Below are 23,225 nucleotides of genomic sequence, written 5' to 3' on the forward strand. Positions count from 1 at the left end.
ACACGCTGAATACAGCATATGTAAATAGAGAGGATAATCAGAGATTCACTAACAATGCTCACTGTGCATAGCAAACACCTCATTATGTGGTAAAGCAGGGGTGCCACAAAACAGATGAGCAAAGACATATGAAATCTAATTTGTGTAGCTACGTATGACATCGAGAATAGACTGATCCAGGGAGACAGACAGCCCAATCCCTGATTTGAATGCACATGTCACAGGGGGGCATCAGCATGCTTCATTTATAGCTCCAGTAAGGAATAATATACTGGCAGCATTTGGATGTGTCAGGTCCCATATCTTTGGCTGTTCTATTAGAAATAGATCCCTGTGCAGGACAATTAACCTCTGGCCCTTGCCATGTGGATCCCTTCAGTAACGGCTTAGCATGGGCCACAAATCAGCTCCCCGGGGTGTAGAAGAGGAGAAACCTAGCCCAACTCAACATTCATTACTCTCTGGCTGGGCTGCTACTACTCTCTGCTACCAATCACAATGCTATAGAGTTTCCAGTTCTAGCATATTATCACCGAAATGTAAGGGAAATGTAATGGAGGTTGGAGGAGGTGAGCAAGGCTGACTCCTGTGCGTTTGTGCTCCACTGAATAAATCGTCTGGCAGACTTTCAGCACGTAAGCTTAATATGGAATTCCTTAAGTCCACAGTACGTCTCCTATCTCTTCTTACAGGCTTGGAATGAACCATCTAGTTAGTAGACCAAACCTAGTTTTTTTTTATGATTGCCTATAACATTTGAACTTCCAGACAACAAAATTGCCAATGATCTGTAATGGTTTTGGTGTCCTCTTGTTCATCAGCTGTAAAATTGCATTGAAGCTGACTTCAGTCTGTGCGTCTGCTGCTTAATGGCAAAACGGTCACATTTGAACCATTTGCTTAATGGTGGATTAGAGTCCAAAATGAGCGTCAATAAAGCAGTGGACCAGCAGGGTGACCTTGAGGGTCTGGTTCTGGTCATCCCCATAATTAGCCCCGATGCGTCTCTAGGCTCTCACTGTCGCGCTCCAACTCTGGCTGGGGGAATCGGTGGCCCACTTCTAGCCTGTAATTTTCACAACACTGGGCTAATGTGTGAGATGGCAACAGATGTTGCGAGAGGAGACGGAAGCAAAGTATGCCCAAGGGCCTTAAAAGCCCTGGCTATTAAATATAATTTGGAAATATTAGCTTTTTGGCATGTGGAATGTAGCATGTTGTGACATATTACAGTAAAATAATAATCACAGTCCCCTGGTTGCCATCCCTCTCTCCCTCCCCAACTCTATTACTGTGTGTGTTTATGTGGCTGTGCTTAGGGGATGTGCGCTGTAGTTTGTGTTTTATGGGAAGGGGAATTCTTTACGTCATTGCCTTTGCCAGGATTTGTGTATTTATGTGTGTTGCAAGGTTTGTTTTTATTTCTATTATTTTTTTAATTTTTTTATTGCGTTTAGTTTCGGTTCGTTTTCCGATCCATTTTACTCATTTTTATTTAGCTAAAGTTTTATAAAAACATTTATTTAGTTTTCATATTATTTAGTTTTGGTGTGTGGGACAGAAAGTAGCCTATGCATGGGAGGCTAGGAGCCATTTATGTATTTGATAGTTTTTGTGTTTTGGGGGATGTCATTTCTTGCCACTGTGGGGTAGTAATGCATAAGGTGATGGGTCAGGTCATAGGTTAGGTAAGGTTTAAAAGTAGACTCAGCAAGATGACGTAGATGCACATTGTAAACAGTAGTAGTGGGTCAATATCCGCAACAACCAGGTGCGTTGGAGCGCAAGGATACACTCTTCCATTGTTGTGGTCCCGTAGCGTGCACGTTGTAGCAACGTGAAGTGCACCCCATGCTCATGCGCAGATACTTCTGTGTGAGAGAAAAGTCTTGCATCATGCTCATCTTATTGGGCAATTTTAAGCAGATTATTTTTGCCATTCAAAGTGTGTCGCATTCTGAGGATGAAAATTGTCTGTTTTGCACCTACATGCCAACTGCATGAACTTTACAACAATCCTGTGATCAAAGGTCATGAAGTATTGACTGCAGTCAATTGCAAGTTTGTGCAGTTGCTCTTCCCCAACCTCTTCCTGCAGCCATCACCTACATTGTGGGAGGCTCGATTGTCAACCAATCATTAGGGTGTTTTTGTTTGACTCATGAGAACGTGATCAAAGACATGACTGAAACAGGAACCAATCAGCTGCGATTTACAATGCCTCCGCAAAGTATTCAGACCCCTTGTCTTTTTTCACATTTTGTTACATTACACCTTTATTCAAAAATGGATTCAATAGTTTTTTTCCCTCATCAATCTACGCACAATACCCCACAATGACAAAGCCAAAACAGGTTTAGTCATTTTTGCTAATTCATTAAAATAAAAAAACTGAAATCTAATTTACATAAGTATTCAGACTCTTTTCTCAGTACTTTGTTGAAGCATCTTTGACAGCGATTACAGCATTAAGTCTTCATGAGTGATGCTACAAGCTTGGCACACCTGCATTTGGAGAGTTTCTCCGATTTGTTCTCTGCAGATCCTCTCAAGCTCTGTCAGGTTGGATGGGGAGCGTTGCTGCACAGGTATTTTCAGGTCTCTCCAGAGATGTTCGATTGGGTTCATGTCTGCACTCTGGTTGGGCCACTCAAGGACATTCAGAGACTTGTTCCAAAGCCACGCCTGCATTGTCTTGGCTGTGTGCTTAGGGTCATTGTCCTTTTGCAAGGATAACCTGCGCCCCAGTCTGAGATCCTGTGCGCTCTGGAGAAGGTTTTCATCAAGGATCTCTCTCTATACTTTTCTCCGTTCATCTTTCCTCCAGATGTGACGCTTGGTATTCAGACCACAGAGTTCAATCTTGGTTTCATCAGACCAGAGAATCTTGTTTACCTTTTGGCAAACTCCAAGCGGGTTGTCATGTGCTTTTTACTGAGGTGTGGCTTCCGTCTGGCTCTACCATAAAGGCCTGATTGGTGGAGTGCTGCAGAGATGGTTGTCCTTCTGGAATGTTCTCCCATCTCCACAGTGGAACTCTACAGCTATGTCGAGTGGGTATCTTGTTCTTGGTCACCTCCCTGACCAAGGCCCTTCTCCCCAGTTTTCTCAGCAGCCAGCTCTAGGAAGAGTCTTGGTGGTTCCAAACTTCTTCCATTTAAGAATGATAGAGGGCACTGTGTTCTTGGGGACCTTCAATGCTGCAGACATGTTTTGATAACCTTCCCCAGATCTGTGCCTCGACACGATCCTGTCTCGAACCTCTACGGACAATTTCTTTAACCTCATAGCTTGGTTTTTGCTCTGACATGCACTGTCAACAGTGGCACCTTATATAGACAGGTGGGTGTCTTTCCAAATCATGTCTAGTCAATTGAATTTACCACAGGTGAACTCCAATCAATTTGTAGAAACATCTCAAGGATGATCAGTGGAAACAGGATGCACCTGAGCTCAATTTATACTCATAGCGAAGGGTCTGAATACTTATGTAAAAAATATATTTGTTTTATTTGTATAAATTTACAAACATTTCTAAACCTGTTTTCTCTTTGCCATCATGGAATATTGTTTGTAGATTGCTGTGGATAATTATGATTTTAATCAATTTTAGAATAAGGCTGTAACATAACAAAATTGAATACTTTCCGAAGGCACTGTATATGTACAGTTGATGTATATACAAATACATTTGATATTCATACATTATAAACAATGGCAACACTGCCATGTTGATCTGAGCCTTGCTGTTGGAAAATCACATTAGTGTCTGACTTTCAGTAGATGCACCTACCCCGACTTGTCGTCTACAATCAGTTGCTTTAGCCTTACCACTCAAGCCTGCCCAACCAATATCTGCGGTGCTGTTCGTGGCAACGTCATCTCGCCGAGTCTACCTTGAAATTATAAAGCCAATCTCAATGTGACCTGCCATATTCAGAAGCTTGAAAACCCCATTACCAAAAAAAAGCTGAACATAATTCATGCTTGTTTTTATTTTAATACTTTTTTTGAGTCAAAGATAATGGTTTCAATATAGTTAGTTTTTCAAACAGGTTTGTTAATTATTTTATTTAAGTTTACTAAATTGTATTTTCATGATCAGTGTTCAGTTTGTTTACTGAGTGAGAGTGTCAGAGGGGCTGGAGTGGAGTACAGATTGCATTGCGGCTGGCTACTATTAATTGATGTCTGGGTGGAGTGGGAAATGGATGCCGGTTGGTTGTCTGGCATCTGTCCCATCTCAGTAATAGAAAGACGATCAGAGGGGATATCGTGGTGAAATATAGCCCAAATGAGCCCCTACACAACAACACTGGAATAATAACTACTGATAGTGGAACATTTCTGAAGTGAAGGCAGGTGTTGTTGGGGATTGATGGTGGGTTCTCACCTACTGCAACAATCCCTTTATTCTCTATAGAGCTTCATGTTATCATAAGTGAAATACAAATAAGATGCAATTACTGATTTATGGTGGCCATGGCTGAAATGTGTGTCCGTCTTGGGCAAAATCTATGATTCCTTTCAATCCCAGGAAATCTAATTAAATGTGATTATGTGCAGTCCATAAAATATAATCCTTTAATCCCTTGATATTGAATGAAATTTACTTCATCATGTGTGACCTCCCACTTAATGTCATCTCCTTCTCTCTCTCCTCAGCAGCAGGCTGCACCTTTGACGAGGATTCTGAGCCCAGTCTGTGTGACTTCACCCAAGGGGAGGAGGATGACTTTGACTGGCAGCTCTTCAGGACACACAACTCACCCTACGCCTCTTTTGACCTCCTGCGTGGTGAGTTCCTGCTCTTATTATGCTTCAGAGTATTGAAGTATTCTCAGGTGCTAACCTGGTATCCACTATGGTATCCACTATGGTATCCAATGCAAGTATCACTTTCACTTTGTGGATGGGGTATCTGTATCAGCAAGTATAAGAAACAAGGACTGGGGGGTGAGACTTCTCGAGTCTTAATGTTTGATGTTATCCTCCCTGGATTACAATCCTTAGATTGTCAATGTGCTAGCCAACAACATTGCCTTTCTAAGCAGCCAGTGCCTGCTCTTCTTAGGTGCATGTATGTTCAAAGGAGATGCTGAAGCTGTCCAGAAGCTGTGGGTGTTTTGGAAACACTCAAGTGTGGATGCCTGCCTAGGATTATTAATGGGATTCAGCGTGCATGGGTGTGGCGTCGAGCGGCGTCGGCCTCATCAGGAATGTGTGGCAGTATGCAAATCAACCATGAAATGTCCAGCATGTCTTTAATCAAGCAGTCATATCCCGCAGTGGTGTCTATTCCCCCACTAACCCGTGGGATAACTCTTATGTTAACCAGGTTCACAGGGCAGGGGCTGACAGAAATGTACAGTTTCATGTGTCTCTGCTGGATGCTTCCATGTGGAGAATGGAACTGCATGCATACTTTATAAAATGCACCGATCATCCGACCCCCACATTAACAAACACCTTGGGGGAACAGACAGAAAGAGAGGGGGGAGCTTACAGCATTTACAGCAGTGCTATTGATGCTTATGGACAAGGTTGCACCTCTTCAAGCCGACTGCCTGAGAGGAGTGATTAGACCACTGACCTTTGTCTCAGTCTCAGTCAATCAATCAGTCAACCAATGATGTCTCACTGTGTGAGAGGTGTGGCAGGAACATTGTGCAATGTGTAGAGAATAGTATGGAGTATTTTTTTATTTTATTTTTTTTTTATTATTTTTTTTATGAAAATGAAAAAATGTTAGAGATGCTAAATAAACTTGAAAGAAACCCCCCCAAGACACCATAATTACATAATAGAATAGGACAAATGGTTGGCTGATACAAAAATGGATATTATGAAAGATAACATAAGCTGTACTGAGAGACAGACAACACAATGATAGACTCACTACAATCAAGCAAATGGAATAATAGGACATTTATTAATAATTTGAGATTTATATTTTAACAGCAAATCATTCAGGGCCTTAAACACCTCACACATTTGGTGGAGGAGACTACAATCACACATAGCAGCCTTTTGAAGAAGGTCAAAAAAATCCTAAAGGGAGATGAAGTGAAGGCACTTTTTTTTTTAGCAAAATGCAGGGGATGCTGATTTTCATGAAATCACTTCATACCACCAAGCAACACACACATTACATTCATAACTTTATAAATCCAATGATCCCAAACTGTTAAACTGCCTATCTCTGTGCCCTAGGAGGAAGTCCACTGTGAGCAGCTCACCCTGTGTTGTGGTCTATTTAAAGAATCATAAAGAACATGAGCACATCTACTGCTGCTAAGCTTCCCAGTAAAGCAATGAAAGCAAGTAAGCATCCCAGAAGAAAAGTGCTCAAAATAGCCCATGTTAACCTCTATGGGCTAGGTGGGACGCTAGCGTGCCACCCGTGGTGCACTCCATCAACAGCAGGTGCATTTCAAGAGCGGCAAATTTGAATCCAAATAAATGTCAAAATTCAAATTTTTCAAACATACAACTATTTTACACCCTTTGAAAGATAAACATCTCCTTAATCTAACCACGTTTTACGATTTCAAAAAGGTTTTACGGCGAAAGCATAAATTTAGAGTATGTTAGGACAGTACATTTACAAGAGTTGTGTGTAATGTTTTGTCAAGTCAAAGACAGGGTCACCAAAACCATAAAACCAGCTAAAATGATGCACTAACCTTTTACAATCTCCATCAGATGACACTCCTAGGACATTATGTTAGACAATGCATGCATTTTTAGTTCTATCAAGTTCATATTTATATCCAAAAACAGCGTTTTACTATGGCATTGATGTTGAGGAAATCGTTTCCTCCAATAACCGGCAGTCAAGTCAGCGTCACAAATTAAATAATTAAAATTAGAAAACATTGGTAAAATATTATATTGTCATTTAAAGAATTATAGATTTACATCTCTTGAACGCAATCAACTTGCCAGATTTAAAAATAACCTTACTGGGAAATCACACTTTGCAATAATCTGAGCACTGCGCCCAGAAAAATACGCGTTGCGATACAGACTAGACGTCATGTTGGGGAGATCTAAAATCGAAAATACTATGTAAATAATCCATTACCTTTGATTCTCTTCATCAGATGTCACTTCCAGGTATCACAGGTCCATAACGAATGTAGTTTTGTTCAAAAAAGCTCATCATTTATGTCCAAAAATCTCCGTCTTGTTAGCACATGATCTAAGCCAGCCGGACTTCTCGTCATGAACGAGGGGAAAAATATATTTTTATAATTTACGTTCGTTCAAACATGTCAAACGTTGTATAGCATAAATCATTAGGGCCTTTTTAACCAGAACATGAATAATATTCAAGGTGGACGAATGCATACTCTTTTATAACGTATTGGAACGAGGGTACCCAACATGAACTCGCGCGCCAGGTGTCTAATGGGACATCATCGTTCCATGGCTCTTGTTCGGTCAGATCTCCCTCCAGAAGACTCAAAACACTTTGTAAAGGCTGGTGACATCTAGTGGAAGCAATAGGAAGTGCCAAAATATTCCTCAGCCCCTGTGTTTTTCAATGGGATAGGTTTAAAGTCAATACAACACATCAGGTATCCACTTCCTGTCAGAAAATGTCTCAGGGTTTTGCCTGCCAAATGAGTTCTGTTATACTCACAGACACCATTCAAACAGTTTTAGAAACTTTAGAGTGTTTTCTATCCATATATAATAAGTATATGCATATTCTAGTTACTGGGTAGGATTAGTAACCAGATTAAATCGGGTACATTTTTTTTATCCAGACGTGCAAATGCTGCCCCCTAGCCCTAACAGGTTAACATATGCATCTTAAGAAACAAGGGTCATGAAATCAATAATTTGCTAGTAACATATGTAATTTATATTCTGACTATCTCTGAAACTCACTTAGATAATACATTTGATGATACAGTGGTAGCAATACAAGGTTATAATATAACATTTACAGAAAAGATAGAAATTCCAATGGTGGAGGTGTTGCTGTTTATATTCAGAACCACATTCCTGTAAAGATTAGAGAGGATCTCATGTCAAATACTGTTAGTAATATGGCTACAGGTTCATCATCACCTTTGATGATACAGTGGTAGCAATATATGATTATAAAATTTACCGAAAATACAGACATGCCAACGGAGGCGGTGTTGTGGTCTATATAAAGAACCACATTCCTGTAAAGCTTAGAGACAATGTAATGTTAAATACTGGCTACAGGTTCATCTGCCTCACCTAAAGCCCATTCTTGTGGGAAGCTGCTATAGACCACCAAGTGCTAATAGTCAGTATCTGGATAACGTGTGAAATGCTTGATAATGTATGTGATATCAACAGAGGTATATTTTCTGGGTGAGTTAAAAATATTGACTGGCTTTCATCAAGCTGCCCACTCAAGAAAAAGCTTCAAACTGTAACCAGTGCCTGCAACCTGGTTCAGGTTATCAGTCAACCTACCAGGGTAGTTACAAACAGCACAGGAATGAGAGTTCATAAGAGGGCATACAAGAAGTTTTGTAGTTATTGATGTAATGAATATCTGTTGGTCCGTGTTGTGTAATGAGGAGCAAACAGACACTGCACTTGACACATTTATGAAATTGCTTATTCCAGTTGCTAATAAGCATGCACCCATTAAGAAAATGACTGTAAAAACCGTTAAATGCCCATGGATTGATGAGGAATTGAAAAATTGTATGGACGAGAAGGATGAGGCAAAAGGAATGGCAAATAAGACAGGCTGCACAACCTATTGCCAATTGAGAAATCATGTGACTAAACTGAATTAAAAAGAAAAAGAAACTACACTATGAAACTATCAGGTTTCGGGTATGACCCAGATGCAGACAGTGTCAAAGTAACAAATGTTTATTTCTAGTACAGAGGCAGGCAAACGACAGGTCAAGGGCAGGCAGAGGTCAGTTATCCAGAAAAGGTGCAACAGGTCCGGAACGGCAGGCAGTCTCAGGGTCAGGGCAGGCAGAAAGGTCAATAATCCAGAGAGGTGTGGCAAGGTAAAGATCGGCAGGCAGGGTCAGGGCAGGCAGAAAGGTCAAAACTGGGAAAGACAAGAAAACAGTAACAAGAACAGACAGGAGCAAGGGGACAAACGCTGGTAGGTTTCACGAAACAAAACTAACTGACAACAGACAAACAGAGAACACGTATAAATACACTGGGGATATTGGGGAAGATGGGCAACACCTGGAGGGGATGGAGACAAGCTCAAAGACACGTGAAACAGATCAGGGTGTGACTGAAACAAAGATAAATGAAATAAAGAATGATAGTATAAAGCTTTGGAGCACCTTAAATGAAATTCAGTGAAAAATGGCAAACTCAGCTCCATCATTCATTGAATCAGATGGCTCATTCATCACAAAAACAACTGATATTGCCAACTACTTTAATGATTTGTTCATTGCCAAGATTAGCAAATTTAGGCATGACATGCCAGCAACAAATGCTGACACTACACATCCAAGTATATCTGACCAAATTCTTAAAGGCAAGCATTGTAATTTTAAATTCTGTAAAGTTAGTGTTGAAGAGGTGAAAAAATTGTTGTTCATCAACAATGACAAGCCACCGGGGTCTGACAAATTGGATGGAAAATTACTGAGGACGATATTGCCACTCATATTTTATATTTAAGCCTACTAGAATGTGTGTGCCCCCAGTCTTGGAGGGAAGAAAAAGTAATTCCGCTACCTAAGTATAGTAAATCCCCCTTTAATGGCTCACATAGCTGACCAATCAGCCTGTTACCAACCCTTAGTAAACTTCTGGAACAAACTTTCAGCATCGATATAGAGATGGACATTCGACAAGCACAGCACTTACACAAATGACTGATGATTGGCTGAGAAAAATTTGATGAGAAAAAGATTGACTGTTTTGTTAGACTTCAGTGCAACTTTTGATATTATCAATCAAAGTCTACTGCTGGAAAAACGTATTTTTATTTTATTTTTTATTTCACCTTTATTTAACCAGGTAGGCTAGTTGAGAACAAGTTCTCATTTGCAACTGCGACCTGGCCAAGATAAAGCATAGCAGTTAGACACATACAACACAGAGTTACACATGGAATGAACAAAACATACAGTCAATAATACAGTAGAAAAAAAGAAAACAAAAAGTCTATATGCAGTGAGTGCAAATTAGGTAAAATAAGGGAATTAAGGCAATAAATAGGCCATGGTGGCAAAGTAATTACAATATGGCAATTAAACACTGGAATGGTAGATGTGCAAAAGATGGATGTGCAAGTAGAGATACTGGGGTGCAAAAGGAGCAGAATAAATAAATCTATACAGTATGAGGTAGATAGATGGGCTGTATACAGATGGGCTATGAACAGGTGCAGTGATCTGTGAGCTGCTCTGACAGCTGGTGCTTAAAGCTAGTGAGGGAGATGGGGAATCTCCAGCTTCAGAGATTTTTGCAGTTCGTTCCAGTCATTGGCAGCAGAGAACTGGAAGGAAAGGCGACCAAAGGAGGAATTGGCTTTGGGGGTGACCAGTGAGATATACCTGCTGGAGCGCGTGCTACGAGTGGGTGCTGCTATGGTGACCAGCGAGCTGAGATAAGGTGGGGCTTTACCTAGCAGAGACTTGTAGATAACCTGTAGCCAGTGGGTTTGGCGACGAGTATGAAGTGAGGGCCAGCCAACGAGAGCGTATAGGTCACAATGGTGGGTAGTGTATGGGGCTTTGGCGACAAAACGGATAGCACTGTGATAGACTGCATCCAGTTTGTTGAGTAGAGTGTTGGAGGCTATTTTATAGATGACATCGCCGAAGTCGAGGATCGGTAGGATGGTCAGTTTTACGAGGGTGTGTTTGGCAGCATGAGTGAAGAATGCTTTGTTGCGAAATTGGAAGCTGATTCTAAATTTAATTTTGGATTGGAGATGCTTATTATGAGTCTGGAAGGAGAGTTTACAGTCTAGCCAGACACCCAGGTATTTGTAGTTATCCACGTATTCTAAGTCAGAGCCGTCCAGAGTAGTGATGCTGGATGGGCGTGCAGGTGCGGGCAATGATCGGTTGAAGAGCATGCATTTAGTTTTATTTGCGTTTAACCTGTTGGGGGTAGGGGGCAGTATTGACACGGCCGGATAAAAAACGTACCCGATTTAATCTGGTTACTACTCCTGCCCAGTAACTAGAATATGCATATAATTATTGGCTTTGGATAGAAAACACCCTAAAGTTTCTAAAACTGTTTGAATGGTGTCTGTGAGTATAACAGAACTCATTTGGCAGGCAAAAATGTGAGAAGGTTTCATTCAGGAAGTGGCCTGTCTGACAAGGTGTCGTTCTTCTTGTCTCTGTTTATTGAAGAGTGAGGATCTTAGCTGTCCCGTGACACTTCCTATGGCTGCCATAGGGTCTCAGAAGGCGGTAAAAAGCTGAATCGTGGCTTTGCAGGCTCTGGCTGAAAAAAAGTAGCGCGTTTGGGTAGTGGCTGGTTACAGTACTGTGAGACTCGGGCTCGTGCCCGCGTCGACCGAAAGCTTTGTTTACTTTCCTCTGTTTAGCTAAATGGACATTCCCGGTCGGAATATTATCGCTTTTTACGAAAAAATGGCATAAAAATGGATTTTAAACAGCGGTTGACATGCTTCGAAGTACGGTAATGGAATATTTAGATTTTTTTTGTCACGAATTGCGCCATGCGCACGACCCTGATTTACCATTTCAGATAGTGTCTGGGACGCACAAACAAAACGCCGCTATTCGGATATAACGATGGATTATTTTGGACCAAACCAACATTTGTTATTGAAGTAGCAGTCCTGGGAGTGCATTCTGACGAAGACAACAAAAGGTAATCAAACTTTTATAATAGTAAACCTGATATTGGTGAGTGCTAAACTTGCCGGGTGTCTAAATAGCTAGCCCGTGATGCCTGGGCTATGTACTTAGAATATTGCAAAATGTGCTTTCACCAAAAAGCTATTTTAAAATCGGACATATCGAGTGCATAGAGGAGTTCTGTATCTATAATTCTTAAAATAATTGTTCTGCTTTTTGTGAACGTTTATCGTGAGTAATTTAGTAAATTCACCGGAGGTGCTAGTTCTGAACGTCACATGCTAATGTAAAATGCTGTTTTTTGATATAAATATGAACTTGATTGAACAAAACATGCATGTATTGTATAACATAATGTCCTAGGGTTGTCATCTGATGAAGATCATCAAAGGTTAGTGCTGCATTTAGCTGTCTTCTGGGTTTTTGTGACATTATATGCTAGCTTGAAAAATGGGTGTCTGATTATTTCTGGCTTGGTACTCTGCTGACATAATCTAATGTTTTGCTTTCGTTGTAAAGCCTTTTTGAAATCGGACAGTGTGGTTAGATTAACGAGAGTCTTGTCTTTAAATAGCTGTAAAATAGTCATATGTTTGAGAAATTGAAGTAATAGCATTTCAAACGTTTTGAAAATCGCGCCACAGGATTCAACTGGCTGTTACGTAGGTGGGACGAATTCGTCCCGCCTAGCCCAGAGAGGTTAACTATGTTTAATTATTACGTGATTAAATGAATCATTAGCAATCTTGGGGCACCATGGAACATTTTTGTTTAATAAGTTACCTTTTCCTGAATTAACTCAAGAATATATCGTTATCATATTAGTCATCCATGAATTATTATTACCTCATATAAGTCTCATTCTGAACATCGTTGACTTCAAAACTGCACGAACCCTAGTCTAAATAATGATTCAGCGATACACAAATTGGATTAACTATTTACTAACTACCTAAATAATCACACAGAAATACATAAACACAGACAATATAGGTTGAATTGATTACCTAAAGTCCCGAGTGGACTAACCCGATATGACGGCTTGTTACACGATTAAAGGGGTGGGGGAAAAAAAGAGCAGGAGAAGGTGTAAGGGTCCTGTGTGTATCTGGTGTAGAGAGTCAGGCGCAGGACAGCAGATATGAGTCATCAACGTACTTTACTCAAAAATACAAATTTACAAAGTAACATCACGAGAACACAAAGACGGACCGAATTACAATAAACAATCACTCACAAACACAACATGGGGAACAGAGGGTTAAATAATAAACAAGTGATTGATTGAGTGAAGCCAGGTGTGTAAGACAAAGACAGAACAAATGGAAAATGAAAAGTGGATCGGCGGACCGCCAAACGCCGCCCGAGCAAGGAGAGGGACCGACTTTGGCGGAAGTCGTGACAGTTGAATTCCTTTGTTCTCCTTCTATCGTACATACAGTTGAAATAATACTTTGCACATGAACGACCGCTCATTCAAAAATAATTACAATGTATATATTTACGCTTAGACGTCTTTGTCTGTCTCTCTCTGTTGAAATCGACCCGGTCCAGTTCGACAGAAGTCTCTGATTTGTCAGAGACTTTTTCTGATTTGTCTCAGAAGTCTCTGATTTGTCCATCAGAGGTCACAATGTCCCTAGTTGTGGTAGTAGTCTTTCTTTGTTCTGGAAGTGTCTGTTAGAATGGATACATTAGACGTACCACACTGTGTTGAGAGGGAAATGTTCCTCTTTTCTCGTCTTCGGTCGAGTTTCCTAGACTGGATCCTTCAAATGTTACACACGCGGTTGTCCTTGGAGATCTTCATCGTGACTTTGGTCAAAGTTCTAGACTACTTTATATTACAGCTGCAGACTGTGAATGTCTAGTCTTCACTCTTTGATATTTTGAGGGTCTTACCATTTGTTACGTATTCAGCTGCACATATTCTAGTCTGGTAGAGTCTAACCATTCGTCACCCATGTAGCCACCGCTCCACACTGTCTGGTCTCAATGGTTGATTATTCAGGGTACAGCTAGAACCACTTTACACACCGGAATAAACCCGGCATGTTTTGATCTAATGTACATTTTGTTAGCACTCCTTTTATGCTCTCAACTTGGAGGACAGTTCCATCACGTTGCCACAATATCTGTGCTCACGTGGCCATGGTTACTGACTTGGCAAAAGTCTATATGAAAACAATTCTCATTTAGAAGTCTAAAATAACATTTAATCTTCTCACAAATAGTTTCATATGTAACCATATAAATTCCACAACATGTAGATGTAAATCTGATAACTGGGACGTATACATTTGTAGAGTTACTGTTATTTAGTTATATGGTCCTTAACCTCTCTCGGGGAGGCGGGACGCTGGCGGTTCACAATATTCAACAGCCAGTGAAAAATCAGAGCGCCAAATTCAAAACCACAAAATGTCATAATTCAAAGTTCTCAAACATAGGACTATTTTACACCATTTTATAGATACACTTCTCCTGAATCGAACAATGTTGTCCAATTTCAAAAAGGAAAAATAGAGACATAATAGAAAAGTAATAAGACATAATAATAATAATAATAATAATCGACCTTGTGACACTGTTCTCCCAATTCTGAAGTCTCTGTGCTGCTCAGAGGCCATATGCTCTGCCAGTCTGACACCTCTGGAGAAGAAGGGTCCTTGGGGGAGGAAAGACAGAGAGAGAGGGAAGAGAGGAGAGAGGTAGGTGAGCGTGGTATATAACAGAATGCAGTGTGGGATTATAGAAATAAACAGAGAGAGATAGATAGATAGAGTTTTTAGTTGACTGTGTTTTGTATATTAATGTGTATTCTTTTGTGTGTATTGTATAAATGTATATTTGTTTGTCTGTGTGCAGGGCTCATTTGTAAAATAGACTTTAGTCTCAATATGACTTCCCTAAAAAAAAATATATATATTATGAAAACACCAGCACGGAGAATGATTGTCAGACTAAAAACCTTTTGTCATTGGGAAATATCATGGCTATGAGGGGAACATTTTTTAAAGAACAGAAAATGTGAATGCCTTTACTGAGTTGTGTGTTTCTGTCAGACTAAAAACCTCTTGTCATTGGGAAATATCACGGCTATGAGGGGATTTTTTTTTAAAGAAAATAAAATGTAAATGCCTTTACTGAGTTGTGTGTTTCTAATAGGAGAGAGGCTAGGAGAGAGAATATGCTTGATGGATGAGGGTTTAGCTATAGAGAAAAGCAATGGTTGAGATAGACAGAGCGAGGGAGTGCGAATGAGATCGGGTCACACTCCGCAGGTCAGGCTCTGGAACGAAAGGCCTGTCAGTCCCCCCTTGACCTGATGCTGCTCAATGGAGAAGACTCCCATACACCCAGCCCAGATGTTTTTCACCTCCAATCTCATCTCGGCCATTTCAATGCCTGTGTCTGCATGTGTGTGCGCGTGTGTGTGTGTATGTGTTTTGGATGTGTTTGCTTTATGACTACATTTAAGACCTGAACAGTAAGTGTGGTATTGTAGTAAAACATATTTTACCTGAGATTTCCACAAAAAATATCATAAATAAGATTCCTGGTGGGCTAGCATGAAGACCTAATTAGCTACCATACTATTTGGTTATGCCTGGAACAGGGGGGAAAAAGGAGAGTAATGGAGGAAGCTTTGCTTTGTGAGACCTACTGTATATTCACAAATATTCATGATAGCACTGACTAGATCTATTAATCTCTCTATTTCACTCTCATCTGACACATCAATTGTCTTCCCGATTATTTGTTGAAGATGAAGGTTAAAGAATACGCATAATGAATCTCTTTAGTACTTTTGCCTTTTGCTCAACTTCTGAAATTATTATTATTAATTATGTTTTTGCTTTGGAAGTGGTTTTGTAATGAGATGCATTATAAGCCTTTCAGACTATGACCATGTTTTCTTACAGAGAGCTACTGTAGCATTAATCTTATTTGATTGTTGTTGTTAGTGTTTCCCTTGTGTGTTTAGAAAGTATATTCAGATTATGTTATTATGTATCTAAGGCAAGAAGTAAGGCCAAGAAACAATAATAGTAAACACAATAATAGCTTAATACATTTCTTTGGTAATAATATTTTCCTGACTCATTTAGCATACGGGCATACTTATGATTAGCTACAACCTAGTCCTCTAAGAGTTGATTTTGCACTTTTGGGACTATTGCATTGGTTTCATTGTAACAGCGGACGTTTCTGAAATGATTTGATATGGCAAGCCTAAGTTCAGGAGTAAAAATCTGCTTAACAAGTCACGTAATAAGTTGAATGAACTCACTCTGTGTGCAATAATAGCATTTAATATATTTTTTTATGACTACCTCAGCTCTGTACCCCACACATACAATTATCTATAAGGTCCCTCAGTCGAGCAGTGAATTTCAAACACAGATTCAACCACAAACACCAGGGAGGTTTTCCAATGCAAAGAAGCGCACCTATTGACATTGAATATCCCTTTGAGCGTGGTGAAGTTTTTAATTATACTTAATTACAAAGATATAGGCTCCCTTCCTAAATCAGTTTCCGGAGAGGAATGTGATAGGAGAAAACTCAGGATTGATCAACAACATTGCAGTTAGTCTTCAATACTAACCTAAATGACAGTGAAACGAAGGAAGCCTGTATAGAACAAAAAATATTCCAAAGCATGCATCCTGTTAGCAACAAGGCACTAAAGTAATACTGTAAAAAATGTAGTACCACTTTTCATATTTTCAAACATGGTGGTGGTTGCAGCATGTTATGGGTACTTCATCGGCAAGGAAGAGAGTTGTTTAGGATAAAAAGATACAGAATATAGCTAAGCACAGGTAAAATCCTAGTGGAAAACCTGGTTCAGTCTGCTTTCTAACAGACACTGGGAGACAAATTCACCTTTCAGCAGGACAATAACTTAAAGGCCAACTATACACTGGAGTTGCTTACCAAGACGACAATGAATGTTCTTGAGTGACCTAGTTACAGTTTTGACTTAAATCGTCTTGAAAATCTATGTCAAGACTGGCTGTCTAGCAATGATCAACAAACAACTTGACAGAGCTTGAATTCTTTTTTCAAAAATAATGTGCAAATATTGTACAATCCAGTTGTGCAAAGCTCTTAGAGACTCATCCACAGCTGTAAGCGCTGCCAAAGATGATTCTAACATGTATTGACTCAGGGGTGTGAATACTTATGTAAAAGAGAAATTTCTGCATTTCAATTTCAATAAATGTGTAAAGATTTATAAAATCATGTTCACACTGTTGTTCTGAGGAATTGTGTGTAGATGAGTGATATATATGTGTTTTAATACATACAGTTGAAGTCGGAAGTTGACATACACCTTAGCCAAATACATTTAAACTCTTAGATCAGTTAGGATCACCACTTTATTTTAAGAATGTGAAATGTCAGAATAATAGTAGAGAGAATGATTTATTTCAGCTTGTATTTCTTTCATCACATTCACAGTGGATCAGAAGTTTGCATACACTCAATTAGTATTTGGTAGCATTGCCTTTAAATGGTTTAACTTGGGTCAAACGTTTCAGGTAGCCTTCCACAAGCTTCCCACAATAAGTTGGGTGAATTTTGGCCCATTCCTCCTGACAGAGCTGGTTTAACTGAGTCAGGTTTGTAAGCTCCCATGCTCGCACACACTTTTTCAGTTCTGCCCAAATATTTTCTATAGGATTGAGGTCAGGGCTTTGTGATGGCCACTCCAATACCTTGACTTTGTTGTCCTTAAGCCATTTTGCCACAACTTTGGAACTATGCTTGGAGTCATTAAAACTCATTTTTCAACCACCAAAAATGTCTTAACAAACTATTGTTTTGGCAAGTCGGTTAGGACATCTACTTTGTGCATGACACAAGTCATTTTTCCAACAATTGTTTACAGACAGATTATTTCACTTTTAATTCACTGTATCACAATTCCAGTGGGTCAGAAGTTCACATTAAGTTGACTGTGCCTTTAAACAGCTTGGTAAAATTCCAGAAAATGATGTTATGGCTTTAGAAGCTTCTGATCGGCTAATTGACATCATTTGAGTCAATTGGAGGTGTACCTGTGGATGTATTTCAAGGCCTACCTTCAAACGCAGTGCCTCTTTGCTTGATATCATGAGAAAATCAAAAGAAATCAGCCAATACCTCAGAAAAAAATTGTAGTCTTCCACAAGTCTGGTTCATCCTTAGGAGCAGTTTCCAAATGCCTGAAGGTACCACGTTCATCTGCACAAACAATAGTACGCAAGTATAAACACCATGGGACCACGCAGCCATCATACCGCACAGGAAGGAGACGCATTCTGTCTCCTAGAGATGAACATACCTTGGTGCGAAAAGTGCAAATCAATCCCAGAACAACAGAAAAGGATCTTGTGAAGGTGCTGGAGGAAACGGGTACAAAAGTATCTATATCCACAGTAAAACGAGTCCTTTATCGACATAACCTGAAAGGCAGCTCAGCAAGGAAGAAGCCACTGCTCCAAAACTGCCATAAAAAAGCCACACTTTGGTTTGCAACTGCACATGGGGTCAAAGATCGTACTTCTTGGAGAAATGTCCTCTGGTCTGATGAAACAAAAATATAACTGTTTTGCCCTCGTTATGTTTGGAGGAAAAAGGGTGAGGCTTGCAAGCCGAATACCACCATCCCAACTGTGAAGCACGGGGGTGGCAACATCATGTTGTGGGGGTGCTTTGCTGCAGGAGGGACTGGTGCACTTCACAAAATAGATGGCATCATGAGGGATGAAAATTATGTGGATATATTGAAGCAAGATCGCAAGACATCAGTCAGGATTTTAAAGTTTGGTTGCAAATGGGTCTTCCAAATGGACAATGACCCCAAGCATGCTTCCAAAGTTGTGGCAATGGGAATGTGATGAAAGAAATAAAAGCTGAAATAAATCATTCTCTCTACTATTATTCTGTCATTTCACATTCTTAAAATAAAGTGGTGATCCTAACTGAACTAAGACAGGATCGTTTTTACTAGGATTAAATGTCAGGAATTGTGAAAAACTGAGTTTAAATGTATTTGGCTAACGTGTATCTAAACTTCTGACTTCAACTGTATATAAAGTGTAATATTGGGATGCAAACTCAAAATTGAATAAATGTCACCTCTATATCTAACATGGTACAGGTGTGCATAGCAATGTGTGATGTGTATACTTTTGTTTCAATGTAGATTTGTTTAAGACTGCCAAGAGTCACTCTGTTTGAATCTGATTTATCCCACTGCAGTAAAAGGTTGTTAAGAGTCTGAGGCAAAAGCATCTATTGATCCAAATGTTTTCAGAACTCTCTATTGCTCCCATTTCTTGATATGTTTACAAGTGCCTCTCTTCCACCCTTGATGTCAGGGAGAAACAAAGCCTTGTTGTTGGGATCAAATAGAGGCTTCAGAGAATTCAAATGGGAGGAAAAATGAAAAGGAGAAGTGTCTTTGCCCTTCCGTTTCCCTTGCTCTGAGATTTCCCCTGTATTTATATGTATTTTTTCAATGGGAGCATCTCTCTGCATTTTTTTTTCACCACTGCTTTTACATCAATCCACTGTCTTTCGTTCCCCTCTTAACCTTCTTAACCTCTCTCATTTGCTCTATTCATAGTTTCTCATACTTCTCGTTATCTTAGTGTGGTATTCTCTCCTACTACTACCCACCAGGGATCTCCCTCCATCCTTGTCATTGTGGCATGCCTAGCATCCCCCAGTACAGCCTGTGACCAGGGTCTGGGTCCTGCAGTGCTCCATATGAGTTATGATGTACTGGATCAGTCCTAATCTTGTTATGTATGTTCCTACGCCCTTGGGAGGATCAGCAGGGGATGAATGTGACTTTATCAGATTTTACAGGCTTTTGAATCATAATTCATAAAAAGTCATAATGCATTATATATCTCTGTGTCTGAGTGTGTTACTGTGGGTGCATGTATGTATGTGTGTGTGTGTACTGGATATTCAGGCGGTGGAGGAGTTATTGTATATGCCTGGGTGTGGCTGTGAGTCACATGAAGATGATAAAAGAATGCATGAACAGTAGATCAGTAGATCTCAGGAGAGTTCTTTCTTCAACAAGGACAACATTTACTCCTGGCGAACATAATACAGTTCAGAAGATCATACATACACATAAACAAGCATGCATTCAGATTTTGCTTATTGGTCCAGTATGCCTATTTCTTCCGTCAGTTGATGAGACAGTATGCTTTGGGGGGATGGGAGTTCTGTTATTTGTAACATATTGCCAGGTGTGGAGCTAACACTAGTTATTCAAGCAGTAAATATATATATTTTTAACCACTTACCATTCTCTCTATTTAATTTTTCTTTTTTTTATGTAACTCGTCGCTGTTAATGTTATTCAGTGAAGATTGTTTTAAAGTATGAACATTATAGGTCAACAGTTCACTGCTTAAATTAAGGTAGGACAAACGTCATCACCTGCAAACTGGAGGAAACTTCTACACCTGCATTACTTGCTGTTTGGGGTTTTAGGCTGGGTTTCTGTACAACACCTTGAGATATCTGCTGATGTAAGAAGGGCTTTGTAAATACATTTGATTTGAAACTTTGTTGAAGCTAACATCAATTCTAAAAAGTTTTTGTTAGTCAATGTGTATGTCTAGCGAGTAAATATTTACATATTATTTTACAAGGAGAAAATGACTCTCAGCATGAATGTTAATGAATGTAAATTCTAGCGTTGGTTGGTTAGCTCAAATTATTTTGTACTGCCACAGCAATTTACACAATATGGCAATACATAATGTCACTCTAAGTAATATTCCACATAACATGTATAACTCACCTGTCATAATAGCAGCATAATATCTGTCACATATACTATATAGTCCAGTTATGGACTAACTAAATGTTGCTATAGCATTGCAGTTGACATACAGTATTGAGGCAGAATGTCAAGTCCTTCATCCTTTTAAGCTTCCATCTTGAGGCTCCAAGTTGGCAACAAAGATATGAAGTCAAGCATTAAACCAGGCAAGCTATTACAGAAACCTAAAAACCTATAATCCTCTCTTGTGAATTAATGAATAGGCTACTATCAGGTGTCAAGCTCATATTAAAGGTGACAGAGAAAGTGTATAATCATAGAGTTGATAAGGGTTGACGGGTTTGGCTTTTCAGAAAAGTCAGATGACTGTTGTTTCATGAGAGGCGGAGGTTTCACCTTAATCATCATGTGCTGTGTTTAAAGGAGAGCCTGTTGAGGTTGTGTTGACCCCAGCTCTTTGCTGGAATAATGAGTTTGTGGAATAATGAGTTTGTAACAGGAGTTCCAAGTAACGTGTTGCTTCTAAAGAAGTTCTTCACACCGTGCGCTAGGATTTCAAAGTAAATGGATGGAGCTCAAGGTTAAAGTTGAACAGCATGTCCATCACTGCAGCATTCAAGTTATTTAAAGTTGTCATATTTCACAGTCCACCAGGGTCAATCCTTAGACCTTTGCAACATCTTGAAGCGAGGTCAGTACTTGTTGTATGTCCGTGTCGATCAACCTTTCTGAACGAGCTGCACATGTTTTCAGGGCTTTAAATCAATGAGAATCAAGGAACATTGTGCCTCAGTTGAGATAGTGGACTGCACATTCCTCCCTTCCATCATTACTTCTCCATTCTCTCAATCTTGCTGTGATTGTTTCTTGTCCTTGTAGTCCTGCCACCAAGCTGTGCATTCACTTTCATGTCCCCACTGAAACAGACGGGCACAGTGGAGAGTGTCAGGCAAAGCGCCATGGCTGAGAGATGGACTCGCCCACCACCTCCCAAAATATCTCACCACAGTGAGAGATGACACAGCAACAAATTGGCCAAAGGTGCACCTTCCATCTTCCAACTCATATGTTTCGAGACTCCTTTGAGGAGGATTTAATAAAGGTGACAGCATCCGGGACAATAGTGCCATTAGTTAACTGTTTGTTGAGAGTTTGAGTGAGCCTGTTATAGTGGTGTCGAAAGGTGATTGTTTTTTTTTGCTGAATAAAATTCATGTTGAACTGAATTTCAGTGTATCAAATACATTTTTTTTTTTAGCATATTTGATACCTCCAACTCTCTCATTGCATATTCAACACCTCCCCATCGTCAAGGGAGGGTCAAAAGCATCCATATAAAATGGAGAACAATACATGTGTCCCTACATATCATTAACTTGCAGAGACAACAGAAACATGTTAAAAGCATGTGTATAAAACTAAGAGCACACACAATTTCCCTTCACAGAGTCTGTGAGGAGAACATTGCCTGCTCATTCGCTCTTACTTTTACGAGTCCCTCGAGTACCTCTGCGTGCAGAAACCGGGAATGACTCTGAAAGATCTAATTCAGCAAAGCGCCTTGAGAGTACAGAGATCTCAACCCCAGGAGCACAGACACAAATCAGGGGCAAATCAGGGGCAAATCAGTAGGCTGGAGAGGAGGAGATTTTGGTTGTACAAGACCCCTCTCGGGCCTTTAGATATGTGGCCACACCACCCCTCTCTACCCCTTTAACATAGGGGGCCAAGGGGCGTCCAGATCTGTTGCTTCTTATAATAGATAATTTGTGGAACCTAAACCAAGCGAAGTTACTCCCATCTATATGTCAAGAAGTAACTGGACTGTGTTTCTTTTTCTTTTGTAGTGTAGTGGAATAATGTAGTATAGTATCACTTCATCAGGTTTTGTAATACACTTCATATTCACTGAGTTACTGGAGAGGGGTTACAAAATATGTCTCTCTTTGTGGGGCATATTTCAGCTGTAAGGTACGAGGAGGTGTTGCATGTGTCTGAGAGTCACGTGTGTAATTCGACCTCCAGCCCTATCCTCTCTTCCCTCGCTGCCCTCCCTCCCTTTTTCTTTCCCCTCTCCCATACTCTCTCTGTCTTTCTCCCTCCCACCATCCATCGCAACGCGGGATGCCTGGATACAGCCCTTAGCCGTGGTATATTGGCCATATACCACAAACCCCTGAGGTGCCTTATTGCTATTATAAACTGGTTACCAACGTAATTAGAGCAGTAAAAATACATGTTTTGTCATACCTGTAGTATATGGTCTGAAATACCACGTCTGTCAGCCAATCAGCATTCAGGGCTCGAACCAGTTAATTTATAAATATGAATAATATGCATGTAAATCTCTCATGGCCCAAAGTGGAGGAGAGATTGACTTGTTTTTGTAAGAAGTGTTGACATCCTGAATGCAGAAGGTGTCTGTTTAAACTACTAGCACACAACTCTGACACCCATGCATACCCCACAAGAACAGACTATGGGTGGTGCACAGTACTAGTGTGCTGACAGTGTGATTTTGATGTCAGCACATTCAACTATGTAAAGAAAAAAGTATTTAATAACATTATTTCATTCATTCAGATCTAGGA

General features: G+C 40.0%; 1 protein-coding gene across 7 annotated transcripts in view; it reads left to right on the plus strand.

The window, feature by feature from the left end:
* The window catches only part of LOC106604982 (receptor-type tyrosine-protein phosphatase U), a 297,005-nt gene that overhangs the window by 70,735 nt on the left and 203,045 nt on the right, over positions 1 to 23,225 (plus strand). For 6 of the 7 annotated variants that reach the window (XM_045718284.1, XM_045718282.1, XM_045718285.1 and 3 more), the window contains exon 2: positions 4,666 to 4,797. In XM_045718284.1, coding sequence (XP_045574240.1) covers positions 4,666 to 4,797 — 132 coding nt within the window. The remainder of the gene's footprint in view (positions 1 to 4,665; positions 4,798 to 23,225) is intronic. The other variant, XM_045718283.1, reaches the window with a different exon arrangement.

This window comes from Salmo salar, chromosome ssa05 (genome assembly GCF_905237065.1).
Source record: "Salmo salar chromosome ssa05, Ssal_v3.1, whole genome shotgun sequence".
Taxonomy (NCBI): Eukaryota; Metazoa; Chordata; class Actinopteri; order Salmoniformes; family Salmonidae; genus Salmo; species Salmo salar.